Source organism: Castor canadensis, chromosome 9 (assembly GCF_047511655.1).
Source record: "Castor canadensis chromosome 9, mCasCan1.hap1v2, whole genome shotgun sequence".
NCBI classification, from domain to species: Eukaryota; Metazoa; Chordata; class Mammalia; order Rodentia; family Castoridae; genus Castor; species Castor canadensis.
In genome coordinates, this window is record NC_133394.1 from 92157510 (window position 1) to 92178503 (window position 20994).

General features: G+C 36.9%; 1 protein-coding gene across 4 annotated transcripts in view; it reads left to right on the top strand.

Moving 5' to 3' along the window:
- The window catches only part of Ccni (cyclin I), a 24607-nt gene continuing 3613 nt past the window's right edge, over nt 1–20994 (top strand). The window contains exons 1-7 of one of the 4 annotated variants that reach the window (XM_074041944.1): nt 3–529; nt 4208–4371; nt 13018–13146; nt 15165–15197; nt 16258–16332; nt 16477–16617; nt 16996–17226. In XM_074041944.1, coding sequence (XP_073898045.1) covers nt 4258–4371; nt 13018–13146; nt 15165–15197; nt 16258–16332; nt 16477–16617; nt 16996–17226 — 723 coding nt within the window. In that variant the 5' untranslated portion in view covers nt 3–529; nt 4208–4257. Of the gene's footprint in view, nt 530–4207; nt 4372–12748; nt 12758–13017; nt 13147–15164; nt 15198–16257; nt 16333–16476; nt 16618–16995; nt 17227–20994 lie in introns of all 4 variants that reach the window. The other 3 variants (XM_074041943.1, XM_020179595.2, XM_020179579.2) reach the window with 3 other exon arrangements.

Consider the following 20994-nt stretch of genomic DNA (forward strand, 5'->3'; position numbering starts at 1 on the left):
TCCCTCCCCAGCCTTCCCCGCGAGCAGACGCGGCAGCGCCTCTGTCTCGCTTTTTCTTATTTTCTTCCCCCCTTTCCTTTTTCTTTTTCTTTTTCCCCCCTCCCCCCCTTTCACCATTTCCCCTCGGAGGCGCTTCCCCCGGGCAGGGGCAGAGCCGGTCTCACCCCCCGCCTCTCCCCGGCCCCCGCCGCCCTATGGCGAGAGGGAGCCCCCTCCTCACCCGGGCACCAGCGGCGGCGGTTGGAGGAGCGGGACCGACGGTGTCGGCGGCGGCCTCAGGTCCGGGCTCATCATGGAACTAGTTCGCTGACTGACCCACCGACCGCAGCCGTGCGTCCCGCTCGAACGCCTGTGCCCGCGCCCTCCGGCCCGGTTCCCCCCCTCTTCTCCCTCCTCAGTCGGCCCGGTCCTCGTCCCGCGCGCCTGTCGCCGCGCGCTGCGGAAAATGTGGTGGTAACGGGCCCGAATGACCCCGCGTCACCACTGCGAGGCCTACAGCTCTGCCGGGGAGGAGGAAGAGGAGGAGAAGGTGAGGGGCGGGGGGCTCGGCGCGACTCCGCCCCGGGGGAGCGCCGGGGGCGCGCGCTGCTCGCGGGGACCCGCCGCCCGGGGGACCCACAGGGACCTCTCCCTTCGCCCTCGGGCCGGTTCTTGGGTCAGCGAGTAACTTTTTTGTAGCAGCAGCACACCTGCGCGAGCCCGTGTTACTGCACAAAGAAGGGGACACGCCTCCCACCCTCGGACTGCGCGGTGCAGTGCTGGCCAAGCCGAGCGGATGGGGCGAGCCGCCAGGGCTGCGGAAACGGCGGGAGGGGAGCGGTACCCGGGGCGGGTGTGGGTGGGAGGGGAGACTAAGGAGTGAGAATTAGGTTGCATCCTGCAGGGCAGACAAAAATACCGACTGTGGCCCTCTACTAAGTTAGGGATTCCATTGCAGATCATCTGGGCAGAAGTTGGAAATTGTAGCAAAATAATGACAAGTATCTGTCAGGAGGTAGGATGGATTGACCAAAGGTGTTTGAATGTTGAGGGAAAACGTCTCGGTTTTATTCTGTCAGTGAGCCACTCAGCGTTTGAGCAGCAGCACTGAGGCTTCTTACTGCCAGGCACTGTTGTTAGAGGTTTGCGATTCATTTCATCCTCACCAGGACTTATTGACGAAGGTGCTGGGGCCTGGATAACATTAACTAGCTTTTCTCTTTAAAGAACAGCTGTTTCTGTCCTGAGTAGGAATCTGTTGAAAAGATAAACAGTAGTGTTACCTGCTTCTAGTTTTTCCAGGTCATTTGTGGCAGATGAAGAGGAAAAGATGAACAAGTAGATAAAGAATGGGCAGGATTTCTGGCAGGGCACAGTAACACACACCTGTAGTCTCAGCTACTCTGGAGGTATAGATTGGGAGGATCGTAGTTTGAGGCCAGCCCTTGCTAAAAGTTAGGGGGACTCTCATCTCAACCAATAAGCCCCATGTGGTGATCTGCACCTGTCATACCAGCTGTGCAAAAGGGGATAGTTGGGGGGACCTCCTGGTCAGCTGAGGCAAAAATGTAAGACCCTGTTTTGTTTTGTTTAAAAAAAGGGGGATGGGGGGGCTGGAGATTTGACTCATGTAGCAAGCTCAAATGTCAGTACAAAAAAAAAATGCAGGATTTCAGTAGGCTAATTTGGGACCAGAGGAATGAGAGATTGTGGTATCTTGAACTAGGAGTTTCTTAATACTGATGTAAGACAGACTAATCAAACGTGTTGGGAGGTAGAGTACGTGACACCCTGGTAGATTAGAGTGAAACTACATAGAGTGTATCTTGGTCAAGATTGGACGCTGAAAGTGTTTCATGTTTTATACTGATTGGGTAATTCTTTAAAGAAAGTATTCACCTCTTTGTGCATATTTGTTCATCTTTAAAATGGATGTAAGGATAGAAGGTATGGCTCAAGCAGTAGATGCTTGCATAGGCCCCTGAGTTCAAGGAAAAAAAAAAGATTTGTAATTCCATCTTGATAAGGTTGTGTGTGAGGGTTACATAGTTAATGAAACAGCACTTTGTACAATAGCTGGCCAAATAGTAAGCACTTTTACGTGTTAAGCACCTAACAAGTGTAAGTATTTATTAGGCATGGTGCTAAAATCTGGAAATTGAGTGTTCACTGTTTGTAAAGGAGGCAGGTCTACAAATGATCCTCATACAGCAATTAAATGCAAAAGTACAATTGTGTACAAGTGCACATGTAGGAAGACAGGAAGCAACTGCACAATCCTTGCATTCTTGGTACAAAGCCCACTTGGTTAAGGTGTATAATCCCTTTTATTATTTTGCAGAATTCTGTTGGATACTATTTTATTGAGGAACTTTGCATCTATATTCAGATTTCTAATGATGTCTGGTTTTGGTATCAGGATAGTAGCTGGTCTTATAGACTGATTTGGAAAGATTTTTCCTTTTCTATTTTTCGAAAGTGTGTGTGAAGAATTGGTGGTAGGCTAGGCACAGTGGCTCATGTATGTAATCCCAACTACTTGGAGGCAGAGATCTGTAGGATTGAGGTTTGAAGCCAGCCTGGGCAAAAAGTTTGTGAGATCCCCCAGTTCAACCAGTAAAGCTGAGTGTGGTAGTGTGCCAGTCATCCACTTACCTGGTAGGCATAAACAGAAGGTTGAAGGTCCAGGGTGGCCTTGGTGAAAATTCAGGATGTCATTCAAAAAATAAAAGCAGAAAGGACTGAAGGTATGCTTCAAGTGATAGAGCACCTGCCTAGCAAGTGCAAAGGCCTTGAGTTCAAAACCCAGTACCACCAAAAAAGAAAAACAAATTGTAATTTTTCTGTAAATATTTGATAGAATTAACTAGTGAAGTCTTCTAGGTTTGGGTTTTTCTTTAACAGTACTTCTTTCCCCCTTGTTACGTGATTATTCATCTTTTAAGTCAGTTTTGGTAGGAGGCATTTCTAGGAATTTGTGCAGTTTCTTCTAAATTATATGATTTATTTGTATATAATTGCTCATAAAATTTCTGTATACTTATTTCTTTAAGGTAGGTAATAATGTCCTTTTTTTTAAATTTCTGACTTTAGTAATTTATCTTTTCTGGTCAGTCTAGCTAAAGGTTTACTGGTTTTGATCTTTCCTTTCATTTTTATATTCTCTACTTCATTATTTTCTATTCTGTTTATTTCCTTGCTTCCAGTTTGCCACAAGCCTTTGTCAACCTTCTCTCATTCTGAGAGTAATCTCATTTGTCTTGTTATTTAATACCACATTTTAAAATAACTTGTTCTACTTCTATATTTGAATATTTAGGTATTTATAGATTTCCTGCTACAAAATGTAAGGATAACTCCCATTCTACCCTCTCCTAACACCTATACTTAACATCCCCTTATCCTCCCAGCTTAGTTTTATCACAGTGTTTGTAGAAATGTTTATTGGTTGTTTTTATTATTATTTCTACATAAATATTGTGGTATGTTAATTATTACAATTACATTCTTGTATCATCGTTTTTCCAAAATTACTTGCCTTTTTTGCTTAGCTTTCAAGAAATCTGCCTGAGTTTTTTCACATCCTTCAGCAGTTTCTTAACCCAGTTTTTTTTTAAATTACAGTTAAACTTCCCAGATACGTAGTTTATTTTTTTTAAACCTAGAGAAATTTTTCTTGGACTTTCATTTGCTCTGATCTAGACTATTGCCCTTCAGAGCACCAGTGGCTTTTGAAGTGGAGCTAGTGTGTTTATTCAAGTTTAAATAGCCACATGTGTAGCTGATGGTCACTGCACTGGAAACACTGTTTTTGATAGAGATTGGACCCAAGGCCTTGTGCCTGCTAAGCACCACATGTTCTACCCTACTGAGGAACAACCCCAGCCCCAAAGCACAACTTAACATGGTTTTGTACTGAAGAAGTGGGAATGGGTAGGATTTAATGTAATTGCTACAACTTTTTTTAATGAAGAAAAAAACTAGTAGCCCTTGTTAGAGTTTTTTGGTTTTTTTGTTCGCTTTATAATTGAATTTCAGATTTAACATGAGAATGTTTTGGATAACTGATTATTATTGTGGCATTTTAATATATAATATTTTAAAGACCTGTAAAATCCTATACTAGCTTGTAACATTCTCTTGTTTCATGAATTACTTAATAACTAATAACATGTGTAAATGTAACACTACACTTATTCTATAAGTAATAGCATTATTTATATTTGAGTTTATAGGTAGCTACATCAAGCTGGGTGGCAGGCAAATTGAAAGGATATCATGAAGTTTCCAGGACCTTTGGAAAACCAGAGATTGTCTTTCCTATTGGAAAAGGCACTCTCTAGGGAAGCCCAGATGTGGAAAGTGAATGTGCCGAAAATGCCTACAAATCAGGTAATGATTTGTCTCTTCAAACAGATGAGTTTTATTTGAAGTGTACAACTGCATATATAATAGTATCTTGGTGCAGCATTTGGAGAAATATGTTTTATTAAGGACATGCTCTGTTCCTTATTTGAGAATCATCTTGATTTTTTTTCAGCTCCTTGATTTTAACAAAAACCAAAGTGAACTGTTTAAACAAAACACAAGTTTTGTTTGCATGCTTATTTGATTTACAGCTGTAAGAAGATTATGTCCATTCACTTTCCTCATAAACTAATGCTAACAACAGTAAGCCTTCTTTATTTCTAAATATATAGTTAACCATGGAAGCAGAACATCTTCATACCCCTATCTTTAGTGATCCAAAAATCATTCTTCCTTTCATCAGTATTTACAAGGAGTTCAAGTGAATAATAAGGTAATGCCAATGTTGGAAGCCCCTTGGGAGATAGCTAATTATATTATCACTAATTTTTTACAAATAACTATGAAGCTTATCTGCTCCAAAGGATTACTATAAAAGATACGTTGCATAGCTTTTATCCCTGGTACCTAACATGATGCTTAGGATATAGAATAGTGGCCAAGAAATTTTTAACATGTATGAGTGAATGAATGACAAATATTTAATTCCTCCTATGTTATTTTATGTTGTCTTTTGTTCATAGGTTGTTGAAGTGTGTATGTTTTAATTCCACCCTACTTCTATCCCACAAGCTGAAGGAATGTGTTCTGCATTTACTGTTACTTGCTTGTCATTTTGCAAATTGAAGATATGTTGACTTGAATGAGTATATTCTATGGTAGAAACATTTATATGTGCTATCATTTTATAAATCTTTTAATTCTCTGAAATAGGCAATAGTCTCATTTTGCTTAAAACTTTAGCTTTGTTTGAACTTTTCCTGTGGTAATCTCTTCTTTGTTTTTCATTTTTTATATTTTTGTGTGCATGTGTGATTTTTAGGTTTCTTTAAATGTTTATTGAGTATTTCTTATATTCCAGGCAGTATTCTACACATCAGGGATACAGCAGTAGAAAAGTCCCAAAACTCCTTCCTGTATGTTACATTTAGTAAGCCTCAAAGCCTTTCAACAGCTCCTTTTCTTTTTTTGTACATAGGGGTTTTATATTGAACATAGGGGTTTCATTGTGATATTTTCATAGTGAACTTTGATCAGATTTACCCCCTCTGTTACTCTGTCTTACCCTCCTTCCCCCCTTCAACAGCTGCTTTTAGAACCTTACCTTTATTCTTTCTGCTATCTCCTTGAGTCAGCATGTAACCAACAATAATAAACATTTACAACATAGTCTTTGAAGGTAATGTTTCACGAGGATTATTGTGTGTTGCTATATTACCACTTAATCTGGCTTGCTTCTGCAGGTGATTTAAAAAATGTTAGTGAGGTAATAGAATAGGACACTATCAATACTTTTTCAGGACTTGACTTTAGTAATGCAAGTAGAAGTTGTCCATAGTACTTAGAAAATCTGAGTGGGCTTGATCTGGTGGAGATAGGGGAGAAAATGGGATTAGAGATATTAAGAACTAAGGGGACTTGAGCTGTTTGCCAGAATAACCCCAGGATAGTTCTAATTCTGAATCTGAATTTAGCCAGGGTTCTACTCTTTACTTCCTTTTCTACTGTTGTTCCAACTTTTTTTTTTTTGAGGTAATAATGGAATATAATAATAATGATAATAATGGAAAAATAAAATGTTTTAAATCTTCCTTTTATGCTTCTGTAGTTTCCTTCCTTCCATCCCTTTCCCCACCCAAACTCTACTTCCAGGTCATTCTTGCACAGTTCTCTTTCATAATTTGCATCCCTTATCCCCAAGTGGAGCACAGTGTGGTCAGGCAAGAATATTATACACCTATCATTCTTCTTCTCTGTGCTCCTACAGAACTCTGTACTTCCCTTATGATAACACAGTATTATAATTTCTTAGTGATTGTACTGTTAGTTTCCTTGGGGTGATGTATAATTCTTTTGTACTAACATATGGTAGGCTCAGAAAATACTTGTTAAATGAATGGTGATTATCATGTCTTCATAATTCATCCAGGTGGTCAACTGTGTTCTGGTACTTGTAATACAAGTTTTTTGTTTTTTTTAACATAATGGTACTTTTAAGTTTCATAATTTTGTTATATGACTTTGTGGAAAAAATTGAAAACCAGTCAGTGACACTTTTCAGATATTCTAAATTTATTTTACTTAAATGCTTTTTATTTACAAAGATAAAACCCTGCCACAAACTATTTATAGAAAAGTGGTTTTTGTTAGAAATTTGGAACACTAAGAAATTAAAGGATATCTAAGTATGTGATTTCCAAACACAAGATATTTTTTGGTGTCTGTATTGGGGATTAAACCCAGTGCTTTGTGTGTGCTTAAGCACGCCCTGAAACATAGGTTGTTCGATCACTGGACTGCATATCACAATCACCTGAGACTTCTTAAAAATAGAGGCTCTAGTTCCCACATCTACACCTGTTGGGCTTATAGTGACAGGTGTAAGAATTTGTATTTTCAAACTGGTTCCTATTTTTATTGACATATGTTAGGTTTGGGAAGAACAGACTGATGCAACTGCACAGTAAAATTCGAATTCTCTAACATCTCTGATAATTAGTTACTGATTCTTTGTTTTTGATTCTTTGGTCCATTCTATCATGGAAAATAATTTTTAATTATTAGAAAGTTTTTTCTAAATTGAACCTCAGAACTACTTTGTAGTGGCCACTTAATTGGTTCTGGTTCCATCCACAGGAATAAGTATTTCTTATTTGGAATAAGAAATAGATACTTAAAGAGAGGTATTCCACAGAGTTACCTTTTTTTCTGACTGCATATCAGGTAAAGATTGTATCTTTCTCTTGCCTGCGTTTTGTCTTGATTTTTGTTTCTTTTTTTTTCTTTGTCATGCCTGATAAGTTTTGATTTTATGTCAAACATTATATTATGTATGAAAAATTGTAGAGACTGTTGTTTTTGTTTTTGCAGTGCTGGTAATCAAACCATAGGTATTAACATGCTAAGCAAGCCCTCTATCACTGAACTACATCCCCAGCCCTTTATGAGGAATTTATGATACCCTCTTCTATGGAAGGTTTAGTCTTCCCTCTGGTGGGCAGATTGAATGGGATCTAAGCACTTTACTCCAAAGAAGGATTGAGCTAAGGGAATCTGGATTGCAGCTGAATATGTCTTCATATTCTTAGACTGGAGCTGTGGTTTTAGCTGAGAGCATAGATTGTTCACCAGGATCCTCTTACTCCTGAAGGGTTCTGAACATGTCCCTGAACTCATTCTTGTTTTTCGGCGTCTCTGTTTACTTTTTAGATCACTGTACTATCCACCTTCAAGATTTCTTTCAGGATTGTCTTAAAGGGAAAAATCAATGTTATGATTTGAATATGAGATATCCTTCACAGGCTGTCAAGTAGAAGACTGTTCCCCAGCTGGTGATGCTATTTTGGGAGGTACTGGGAACTTTCCAGCTGGAGGAAATAGGTTATTGGGAGCAGGTATTTGGGGGTATCTTGTCCCTGGCCCCTTCCTGTCTCTGCTTGTCTGCCATGTTGTTGTGCCTTACCGTGGGCCCAGAATTGATATAGCTAAGGTCTATGGACTGAAATCTCAGAAGCCATGAGTCAAAATAAACCTTTCTTCCTTTTAAGTTGCTCTGTCAGGTATTTTGTTACAGCAGTGGGAAAAGCTAACTAATACAGTCAGCCAAGTGTCAAATTCAGATTTCTGACCTCCCCTCTGCACTAGTTTATTGGCTCCTTATGTCTCAGATTTTGTCCTTGGCCTGTAACTCTCCTAAAAGCTCTATTGGTTTACTCTCAGCCTTTACCCTACTCACAGGATGGGCAAATGTCCTGAAGGAGAAGCTTATTATGAAATGTTTATTTAACACTTGTTACCTCTTCTCCAGAATCTTGATTCCTCAAGGCCCGTTTTTCCTAGCAGTACTGGGACCTTTAAAAACAGGTTTTTGTAGCAGCTTTTCTAGTTATTCTCAGTTGGAGTGTAGGTTTTCTGCTATGTACTTAATCATTGCCAAAAGCAGAAGTAAACCCTTAAAAGTGTTGAACATAACATGTGTGACAAGATGCAGTGAAAACACAGGAAGGTACTTAGCCTTTTGAGTTATTAAGAAAAATGTCTGGTGGAGAGTGAACATTGAAATGGCTTTTGAACGATATAATGAGGAAGCTGAACTAGAGAAGGGCGTGTGTTCCTATTAGAAGAAATAGTATGAGCAAAGGAACAGTGATGTAAATTAGATGGCAGGGGCAAAGTAGAATCGCAAACTTAATTACTCGTGTTGTATGAAGTTTAATGCAGAGTGATGGAAGGCGTATGAGGCTGGAGTTGGACTGGTGTGTCATAGTGGGGACTATACTTAATCTTTTAGGTAATGGTGAACCTTTTAGATTTAAAACAGCAGAATCATTTTAATAGACTAGCAGCATGTGAAAATAATGTATATATAAAATAATAGGAATAGATGTATAGAAGCCTGTTTTTTTACCATGCTGAGTCTATTATAAAGTCCTTTTTTTTTTTTTCCTTTTTTGTGGTACTGAGGTTTGAACTCAGCCTGTGCTTGCTAGGCAGGTACTTTTCCACTTGAGCTACACCCCTCAGCCTGTTTTTACTTTAGTTATTTTTTTAGGGGCTGGCCTTAGACCTTAATCCTCTTACCTATGCCTCCAGCATAGCTTGAGATTACAGGCATGTACCACCATGCCTAGCATATTTTTGAGATGGGGTCTTGCTAACTTTTTGCTCACACTGGACTTGACCCTCCTGTAAAGCTGGTATAGCAGGCATGAAACCACACCCTGTTATAAATTTCCTTTGGGATTCAACTTAATCCTCTTAATCTTGCTTAAGCAATCCATATGAGAAAAGAATAGTTCCCGTCATGAAATTAAGAAATGCTGTATGGAGCCTGCTTTTTTCTTTTATCCTTTTATTCCAGATGAATAGGAATAGAATTACCTAGGCATGGTACTTTCTGTAAAACTATCCTTATGATATTATTTAGTATTATTTGAATTATTTTGGAAAAAAAATCTTAGAATCAGTGTTGCTTCAATGAAAGTAAGAGTGGGTCTTCTCAAACTATTATCTTCTGTGCTTCTTTGCAGTACTGGGGTTTGAACTTGGTGCTTCACACTTATAAGGCAGGTGCTCAACCACTGCCGTACCTCCAGCCCTTCTTGCTCCAGTTACTTTGAAGATAGGGTCTCGCTTTTTGTCCAGGCTGGCCTGGACTGAGATTTACTGCCTGTCACTGTGATGACAGGTGCACAACACCACACTAGTTTTGACTAGTGATGACTAAAAATTGTATCATGTTTAAAAGAATCACATTTTTTTTAGACTTTTTCTGTCATTATTATTAGGGAATCAGGTAGGTTAGAAGTGGGAAAGGAGCAAATATTTGAGTGCCATTTTCATTCTATATGTGTTTCACATAAGTTACATCACTTAGTTATCATAATTAGATATGGTAATCACCATAACTCATTTTCTATATATGGCATCTTTTGTGGTACTTGTTAAATTTTTATGTTGTGTTAGTTGTCAAACATCAAGTACTGACCTTCTTTAATGTAGTCTGTTATTCAGCAATGTTTTTTCTCCCAGCTCCCATTGTATCTTTGACCTGAAGGTGGAGTTAGCTCTCATTGCTACTGTAGGTCACTTTTGTCTCCCTGAAAGCCTGCTTAGTTTTCTCTTAGGCTATCATCACGTACATCTCCTTTTGTGAATTTATTTCCTCCTTGATTTGTTGATTTGTTGGCTGGATTTTCCTTCTCTTAAATGCTTTACTCTCCTTACCTAGAAGTTTTGTGATTGCCTTCACTTACCAGGAACCTTTAGAGGCAGAACTGGATCTTAGAGTAGTATCTTGGGGCTGCATGAAAATACAGGTTATTGTAGAACAAAGGACCATTCTAAGAGATACTTAACCAGGTCCTAGGTATAAGGCTGTGTCTGCTTTCTCTCGCCTAGAAAAGCCATAGCTCCAGACAGTGGTGTTTTAAATCTTTTCCAAACACTTTTTTTGAGAGGGTTAATTCAACTTATGGCATTAATAGCCTGATACCTGTTTCCTCTGTCAAACTGGACAATACTCTTCAGAACACAAATTCCTATTACTTTATGCAATAAGAACCCATCAGATCCACAGCTTTAGTACCATGGATTGCCTTATTCCCTTTCTGATTTATAGAATTATATGAGTGATTCTCAAGGTAACTGTTTCTGGCAGTCTCTTTTTACCTCCACCTTGATTTTATTTGCAAGTTCAAGGAGCTTAACTATTAGTTCTTGCCTTGAGGTTGACATAATTTCTATCCTTCAGAATAAAGTCATGATCTTAAGCACATTAATCTTCCTTATAGCACAAATGATCACCTTCTCCCCTCACTTTTTAACTGTTAAGGTACAGATGGGTTGGTGTCTCTTCTAAAAGCTTTCATTTTTCTGCCCAACCAGACCTTGTGCCCTTCCAGTAGCTCCCTAGAGGCCTGTGTACACTTCTATTTTAATGCTTGTTATATTTTATTAACATTTTTTTTCATTACCCCAATGTTTGGGCACAAGGTCAAGACTGAGAACATGCTTTAGAACACAGCTTGATCAAGACCCCAGATTTCTGTGCCTTGCAACTTCGTACATGATTAACATTTTTTATGGTCTGCCTTACAATAACACTTAAGTTTTGAAGTGTGAACAGGGATGTTTTTTCATTCACCAACTTAGTAGTGAGATGTTAACATGAGATTGTAACCCATCCTTTTTATGTTATCTTGTTAGTATTTCATATCCATTATTGTAGGGTCATTCCAAAAGGATTGACCAGAAGTTGGATGTATGGCAGTTAACCTTTAAAATTGGTTATACCTTGAGTTTAGATCTAGTTGTAAAAATTATGTGAATGTGATTAATTGGTTTGACTAATTCAGAATAATACTTTATTTTGTTGTGCCAAAGCTGAAAAGTGAAGTGACAGGAAGTGAAGGAGGAATCATAATAAAATGAGAAGAGAAATCAACAAATGTAGGCACAGAGATTATAAGCAGAAAGTTATATATTCTTCATAACACTAGAGAAAGCCAAGAAAAATTCCAACTGAAATTTCTGTTTGAGGAGATACATCGTCAAGATATATAGCTATTGATGTTTTAATAGCTGTCAATGCATCTTGTATAATTAAGAAATTAATTTTATTAAATTGACTAATCTGGTTACTTCTGTACCATCTAAAGAAGAAGATAAGTAACATAACATGTTTATATATAACATTTGTAAAAGATATCCATCAAAAACAGTTACAGTGAAAAACACATGGTTACAATAATAAAGACTGCGATGCTTGGATTATATTTACTTGTCTAGAACCCTCCCTTACTGAAAGTACTCTTTTCCACTAATCACAAGAGTGCAGAGTTGTTTATGTACTTTGTTGCACTTCCCTGACAGAAGTTGTGCTTCTAAGGATCTGTTTCATTTAGCATTAGTAAATTATTACCAGTTGTTGTTTAATAGGATTGAAACTGAGGAGTAAAGGTATCGAAATCATTGTTTTAAAGTGTGTACCTTCTAAAAATTAAGCTTCTCAACAATTTAAAAATAATATATGGCAAGATTAAACCAATACTTAGGCTTTGTGTTCATAGCAATCTTTCCAACCAGTAATTTTGTTAAGGTCAGTTTCCCCTTCAGTAGTTTTTCATTGTCATTTAACTATATAATTCATTTGTTGTTTGTGGTATTTTTCATTTATTACTCTTGATTTTTGTTTTATTTTTAATGGACTATCATTCTGTTACTGTAGTCTACTTATATTTCAAATTAAGCTAATGGCTATTTTCTTGCCAAGGAAATTCACTATATTTTCTTATTCTTAAAAGTTGGTAAAATTTAATTGCATAGCTGACTTAAATTTTAAACTGTTATATTAAGTTCAGTTGAACTTAAACTATAAAAAGTAAAAGAATATTGGATATTGATACTAAATGTGATAACTAGTACATAAAGTTTTATCTTCATTGAACTCATTTGATTTTGAATAACCTTAAAAACACTTTTAATATATAAATGCATTTTTCTGTGGTGTTTGGTAACTTTTTCTGAGAGAATTCTAATATATGTTTGATGATAGCTAAAACTTTATTTTAATTTTTTTTGTTTGTTTTTTATTTCTTGTTTGCTTTTTTTTTAAATTCATTTATTCACATGTGCATACATTGTTTGAGTCATTTCTCCCCCCTACCCTCCTCAGTTCCAGGCAGGTCCTGTTCTGCCTTTATCACTAGTTTTGTTGAAGAAAAGAGACAAGCATAATAAGGAAGACAGTGTTTTTGCTAGTTGAGTTAAGGATAGCTATACAGAAATATTCCTAGCATTGCGTTCATGTTATGACCCATGTTGATTCATCTCTAACTGGTCTTTACCCTGGTTACTGATCCCCTTCTCATGATGACCTTTGTAGCTTTAAGGTTTCTATATTAGCTCCTCTGGAGTGGGGACATCAAATGCTTTCATGTTTTGGGTTTTCTGCCTATTTCTATATACCTATATGTTAATTTAATTTTTTTTAATGGTTCTCTGTTTTAGAATGTTTCTCCATCCCAGAGAGATGAAGTAATTCAGTGGTTGGCCAAACTCAAGTACCAGTTCAATCTTTACCCAGAAACATTTGCTCTGGCTAGCAGTCTTTTGGACAGGTTTTTAGCTACTGTAAAGGTAAATACTTTTTAAACGTAACATTTTGCTTGAGGATTTATATGTTAAACTAGAGGCTGTTATTAGTAAATGTACTGTAAAGGAGAAAGAAATGGAGTATCTTCTGCTATTTTAAAATTTTGGAAGTATTTCTCTTTGTATTTTGTAATTTTTTTTTTTTTTTTTTTTTTTGGTGAGACTGGGGTGTGAACTCAGGGCTTTGTGCTTGCAAAGCAGGTGCTCTATAGTTTGAGCCACGCTTCCAGTTTATTTTGCTCTGATTATGTTGGAGATGGGGGTCTCACAAACTATTTGTGCAGGCTGGCCTTAAGCGGTGATCCTCCTTATCTCAGCCTCCCTTGGTGCCTGGCTGTAATTTTCATTTTGCTACAAGTACTCATACTTAGCTTATAAAATTTTTGCTCTCTGGATTTCAGTAAAAATTACATAACCTTGGCAGAGTTTTTTGGTGTACTAGAGGTAGACAGTGAATCAGACTGGAAAAGGATAAGCCTTTTACACATATTTCTCTGTCACTACTTGTTTTTTGAATATCCATGTAGTGTGGTTTTCTGGGCTACATGTAAACACTTCACTTTCCAGCACAGATGTCATAAAACAACTTTGGTGTATTTTCATTGATTGGCAGCATGCAAACATATTAATGGGTTTTATTTTGTCCTTATTGCTGTAATTATCACTGGCTATGTTCTGCCACAGAAAACCCTTTGTTATCAAGTATAAAAAAATGAAAGGCGGTGGATCTGGAGTGTTAAGAATTTGGGTAGCCATTCAGTTATCTTTTTATGTTTCAAAAATCTATCCTTTTTCTAGTTATACTGGGATTTGAGCTCAGGGCCTCATACTTGCTAAGCAGGTACTCTACCACTTGTGCCACTCCACCAGCTCTTTTTTGTGTTGTGTATTTTTGAGACAGGATCTCGTGAACTATTTGCTGCAGTTGGCCTCAAACCACGGTCCTCCTGATCTCTGTCTCCCAAGCAGATAGGATTATGAGTGTGAGCCATTGGCGCCCAGTCAAACTTCTACTCTTAAGAGACTTAATCCTCAGTTACAATGCTTGAAATTTGGCTAATCTGAAAGCCTGCTTTTATCTTAGCAATGAGCCCTTCTCCCTCTATACCATAATTACCGTTTTATAGGTAATTCCTTAAAAAGATGAGCTTAATGTTCTTCCTTCAGTTGTATATTTTTCATTTCTTATTAATTTGGTCCTGTCATGTTTATTAACATCGAATAACCTTACTTACAGACCGTTAACCTATATTGAACCAGTTAATCTAAATCTAAATAAAGGCACTTAAACCATGGAATGACAGCAGTAGGGAAAGAAGCCTCAATCCTAGCAAATGAAATCATTCTGAAGGGATGGGCTGGGGGTATTAGCTCAGTGGAAGAGTGATTGCCCAGCACATATAAAGTCCTGGGTTCAATTCCAGCACCACAAAAAGTAAAAATAAGGAACCTGTATTGGTGATGTGGCTCAGTGGAAGAGTGGTATGCACAAGGCCCTGGGTTAGATTGTCCTGCACTCCCCTCTCCCCTCCCAAAAGGAACCTTACTCCTAACTCAGACCTGTGGAGTCTAAGTCTCTAGTAGCTGATATTTGATTGTCTGTATTTAAAGAAACAAAAATAAACTGCATAGATGATTTTAATATACAGTCAGACATCTGCTGTTATTGTTACTGGTTCCTTTGATTTAGTATTGCCAACCTAAAGTTGTTAAGTGAGTTCTTTGTGTACTGAACTAAGATTGTCTTAAGAGATGTGGGTCTTTATATTATATACATGGAGAAATACAGAGCCTGGAAAACTATCCCAACAGGAAAATGGATCTTAATTTCCTAGATCACCTGTGTCATGCATGTACCTTATCCTCTGAGACTGTTTTCTCAACTGTATGATGAAGACATAATAACTGTCATACTGCTTTTGCCTTTTTAGCTATAATGCTTATTAATAATTAAAGTATTAATAGCATTGAACCAACTTCCTTTTTTTTTTTTTTTTTGGCAGTACTGGAGTTTGAACTCTCCATACATTTGCTTGGTAGGCACTCCACCACTTGAGCCATGCTCATAGCCCCCAACTTTAATTACTTATGTGAAAGAGGATCACTTATACTGAGACAGTGGCCATTGGTGTGTTTACTGTTAATTTAAGAATGAAATAAGTGTTGAAACAGGTTTCACTGTTTGTGTTGGTGTATGTTACTAATTTATCTCCATGTTGTCAAATTTGATTGAATTAAATCATTCTAATTTTGAAAACTACATTCTGATGTTATATTAACAGACACATTAAAAGTAGGCCTATCTTTTTTTTTTTTTTTAATTTTGTGCTGGTAAGAGTACATCCTGGCATTTACAAAGGTTCTTAACAATATATCATACTTGAATTCACCCTCTCCACCATTCTCCTTTAACCTAACCCCCTTTCCATGGGCCTTTCTTCTTATAGGTAGGAAAATAGATGAATTCAAGTTACTTTAGGCACATCAAATCCAATAAATATTTTTTTTTCACTCTTCGTGACTTGAATATAGGTTTGTGTTTATTTGTGGACATTTAATTAGAAAATGTCATGCATCTACTAGCAGGGTATGATTTTTTATTTTAAGCATTCGAAATATACTTCGAAATATGACTTTGATATTTTCTTGATTCCCTTTAATTTCCCTACCACCTAGTTTGTTATCTTAGTTGTATTTTGTTGGATAACTAAAGAGAATAAAATTAGCTTTACAAATAAGTATACATACATATACTTTAAAATGTGGGGAACATTCTTTCTTAAAAGAAGATATCTTTTAAAATCAAGCTCTTCACTACTAGATAGAAAGTAACTTTAACTCACTAACTTTGGGTTAAATTTCCAGCAACAGAATAATTTTATTATTTCCATAGCATGTCAAATAGCTAGGGCTGGGATGTTAAAAGTTAGCTTTGATCTAGAAAGAAATGGGTTGGAATCATAACTAACTTAATTCCACAGAATTATGTGTATTCTTGTCACATCTGCACATTTCGTTTTTAAAAAAACAGTTATGAAAACTTAAGTTCATTTTAAACAATCACTAAACTTGCCTTTTCCCTTTTCAATACTTTAGGCTCACCCAAAATATTTGAGTTGTATTGCAATCAGCTGTTTTTTCCTAGCTGCCAAGACAGTTGAAGAGGATGAGGTAATGAATCCTTTCAATATTATTTGTTTCCTTTTTTGAAAATTTGTATTTATTAACTTTTTGTTTGCTAAAACAAAAACTGAAAATGAGTTTTTGTCCTCTCCTTCCTGTCCCTGTTCCCATTCCCCTTGGCTTTGCATTTAGAAAATCCCAGCACTGAAGGTATTAGCAAGGGATAGTTTCTGTGGCTGTTCTGCTTCTGAAATTTTGAGAATGGAGAGAATTATTCTGGATAAGTTGAATTGGGATCTTCATACAGCCACACCATTGGATTTTCTTCACATTGTAAGTATATCAAGTCTTCCAGTTTCTTATTTGAGTGTGTAGTCCTGTTTCAGTTACTTTAAAAAAGAGATCATTTATTTTTCTTATTTTGGAAAAGGAAAACTCTTAAAATTAGGGGAAAATTAGAAGTTAGGAAAATGTCAAATAACTGACGCTAAAATTGCAAACTTAGAATTGGAGTAATATATAAGAAGTCATTTCGATATATAATTTCCTAGACATTTAAGAAAAACTAGCTGGCAGAGTAGCTCAAGTGGTAGATTGCCTGTCTAGCAAGTTTGAGGCCCTAAGTTCAAACCCCAGTATTGCAAAAAAAAAAAAAAAAGAAAAGAAAAGTTCTCCAAGAAATACTAAAATGGTGTTTTTTTGATTTTTCAGTTCCATGCCATTGTGGTGTCAACTAGGCCTCAGTTACTTTTCAGTTTGCCCAAATTGAGCCCATCTCAACATTTGGCAGTCCTTACCAAGCAACTACTTTACTGTATGGCCTGCAGCCAATTTCTGCAGTTCAAAGGATCCATGCTTGCTCTGGCCATGGTTAGTTTGGAAATGGAGAAACTTATTCCTGATTGGCTTCCTCTTACAATTGAACTGCTTCAGAAAGCACAGGTAGGTATCAGTCTAATGAAATAGTGTTCATTTTAAGTTTTTCTCTTACTGAAATGCATAGGGATACCAGATGTTTATAAAACAAAAAAGATACTTCTGATCTTGTAATAGCAAACCATTCTTAAAGAGTAGACAAGAGTAAAGTATTATATGCTTTAAACTTGTGGGCTAGATGTCTTTTTCTCCTCTTACAAAATTTAGATAGTATTTTCTTGAGTTTTTTCACCTTTCTCCTAGATTACTTTAAGAATTCTGAAAAATTGATTGTTGGTATGTTCTTCCATTATCATGTAAAGAAATGTCTAGCTCTATCTATAGGTTTCTTATAGTACTTTTCTACTTCACTCTTTTTACAAAGATGCCAAAAATACACACTATAAAAAGTTGCTTTTTAGACAAGTAATTTATTATTGGCTACAAAGAAAAGTGATTTGTAGTAGACTTTGGCAAGTAAAAGCTACTTTACTGAAAGTGGCTTTGTGTCTGGTAACTTCCTGTTACTGCCTGAGATTAAGTTGAAACTTACATTGACAAATTGGTATAAAGCATTATAAGTTGATAAGTTATTAACCACCTGAGTAAAATACAAAGAGTTAGTGGAGGAAATTCTCATGTAAACATGAAGTTAGTGATGCTATATGTTAGCAGTTACTTGGAGAGAAGCTTTTATAGTTCTGTTCATGTCATCTAATAGAATTCATCAGTTATATCCATAAAGGACTCAGAGACTATTAAATTCTGAGCTTAAAAATTTTTTTAAAATACAAAAACAACTAAATGTAACAAATAATTATTACTATTTTGTTTTGTAGTAGAAGAATACAATAAAGAGAAAAAGAATAATGTGTGAATTTGTTGTTTGGTAAGATAGTTAAAATTGATGATGTCATAGATGCCGGCTCTGAAAGTTAAGCACTGAAGTATTTCAGTGCTATCTCTCAGCTTCTGAGACGGTTCATGCTCTGGTTTGTGAACAAAGAAGGACCAGAGAGTCTTTTCATAAAAAGGGTGATAGAGAGCAGCTAGCCAGAGCACAGGTGTTCTCCTTTATTAAATAAATGTTCTCCATATATTAAATTTAGTGGTTTTTTCCTTCGAATTAAATGCTGTGATGGAAATAATTCCTAGGAGGTAGTTGGTTTAATGAGGACTTTTAGAAACTATTATGAGCCACCACATAAATAAATAGTATGACTCAGAAATTTTACTTTGACTACCTAAACTGTTGGAAAGGAAGTTGAATATTAATCCTTCACATTAGACTATAAAGTGAGAGGAATACATATTAATAGAAACCTCATTATTTTTTATTTGAACAAATGATGCATCTCTAAATGTCTCTTGACTTGACCAAATTTTACAGAAAAAAATTGCTGTCTGAAGTGTTTGTCACAAAGATAAACAGAAGTTTTGAAGCATAAATAAGAATGTTGTAAATAGCATTGTGTATTCTGTAGCTTTGCGAGCTTGTTCTCTATTGAAGAACACTAGAGAGTCTGCTAATACTTTTTGTATTGGTGCTAGAAGTGCCAATGAAACTTGTTTCCCCCTTAACAAAAGGAATATTATAAATATTAGAAATCCTTTCATTCAACTCTTATACTTTCAGGGAACTTGGGACTTTCTTAGGGCCACAGGAACCAGTGGGTTTTGGTTGTGGTGGTGATCATGGTAAAATATGTTTTGTTTTTGATACCACACAAACCTTAAAGATTCTTGTCCAGTGATTTTTTTCACTTCTTTTAGAAGTGGAACCCTTTCACTGCCCTCCCCCCCCACCACACACCCCCCAAAAAACCCCAAAAATATGTACACACAATCCCAGAATACTGAGTAGAAAAGTAGAGCTCTCAATTGTAATGTGTATACAAGGGAGAGACATCAGCGTGCAGAGTCCTGTTCAACAGGGCCTTTTCCCTTCCATAAGCTGTTTGGACATAGTTTGAAAACCATGGTTCCATTCTCATACACATGTACCCACAAACATTGAGAAATCTGTGATCTGTACATTGAGGAATAACAGTGATTTTTTTTTTTTTTAAGGCCTTTGGTTCCATGTAGTATTCAAGTTGCAGTGGGAAAGATAGTGAACAAAAACAAGTTCATAAAACTTGGTGTTGAGACTTTGGAACTTGATTTAGCAGTTCTTTTACTCTTAAAATGAGTTTGGACTGATGACCACTCCTTGTGGTCCCAGACATAAATGGCTCTTGATTTTTTCTGGACTCAGTTCTGACTTTTCCAAAATTCACTTGTGTTCATGTTAGCATGCAAGGTCTAGTTTCTTTTTGATTAGACCCGTAACAAGGCATGGAGTTCTAGTTCTAGTATAGGAAATTATTTTTCTTTTTTTTTTTGGATGGGGGGGTGCTGGTTGAGACAGGGTCTTACTATGAAAAGCTCAGGCTAGCCTGGAACTCAACAATCCTTCTCCAGAGTGCTGGAATTATAGGTGTGAGCCACCACAGTCAACTTAGTATACTGTTTTAGACTAGTAAGATCATGCCAGTATTTTTCCATCCCCGTTTCTCCCCTCACTACCTCCCTCCTGGTAGTAGGCATCAAATCTAACCTTGCTCATGCTAGGCAAGTACTCTGCCACTGAGTTACATTCTCAGCACAGGGCCACAGTTACTTCTAACTTGATTCTTGGTGTTTTGGTTGGTGAGAGGGTCCGTCACATGCATTCTGTGCTGTGGTAGTTCCGCCTATGCTCCCTTTGAACTTGGAATAAAATACAGTGAGTGTTCTGGTTTCCTTTTCCCTATCCAGCCCCTTCCACAAACTCTTGTACTACCCAGTGGACTCCACTCTAAGATGACTAAAAGTCTTTCCTTTCTCATCCTTTCTGTTATCCCTTGTTCTGTTTGTATGACTATATCACATCTTCCTAACCCATGTGGCCCACCCTGAATCTCAAGATGTTAACTCTACTTACAATGATGTGGTGGTCTCCCTAGGATAGTCAAGTAATATTCAAAGTAGATGCTCTGTTTTAAAACTGAGGAGTTAAAAAACAGATGCTCCTTGCCGGTCTAAAGGTGCCTAAGATCAGATTATTCTAACACGTATTTTCATTGCTTCATGCTGCTTACTAAACCTGAATCCATGTGAACCTGTCACTTAATGTCATGCTGTTCTGCTCCCCTTTCTCAGAAGTAACCTATTTGAATGTCTATTTTAATGCTACCTGCACTGTCCTGGAGTAAGAGTTAATTTTAAATGCTTTCAATAGAGATTCACTAGAGGACTTACCTAGCATCTAGAGTTGTGATAATTCTAGTATATGTATTTGCTTTTTCACTACAGTCTCAACAAGGATCAAATTGGTTTTGTTTTTATTAGAACAAATTCAGATAGCATTGGAGGTTTATTTTGATGTGCTGTTTTGGACGTAGGACTGCCTTGGAACTTGGGTGGAAGTGGTGTTCATATAGATAGATGGTATTGCTTTGAATAATTTGTAATGTCCTTTCTAGCTCTGTCATTTTCTGACAGTCTTGCCCTATAAAATATTACTTCCTATTTTTTTCACATAGAAAAATTATAGTGTTATACAACCTTCCTTTAGGTCCATATCTTTTTTTGTCAGGAGTCTACCATGGTAGATACTATGACCGTTGATCAAGGCGTTAGAATATTTGTGGCACTTTTCTAGAATGCAAAGCGTCATTTACTTGCTAAAGAAAAATTCATTAAACTAGGAACGTGTAAGAAATAATTTCTAAACCATAGCTTACTTTTCACTGCCCAATTTCTGTCTGTTGT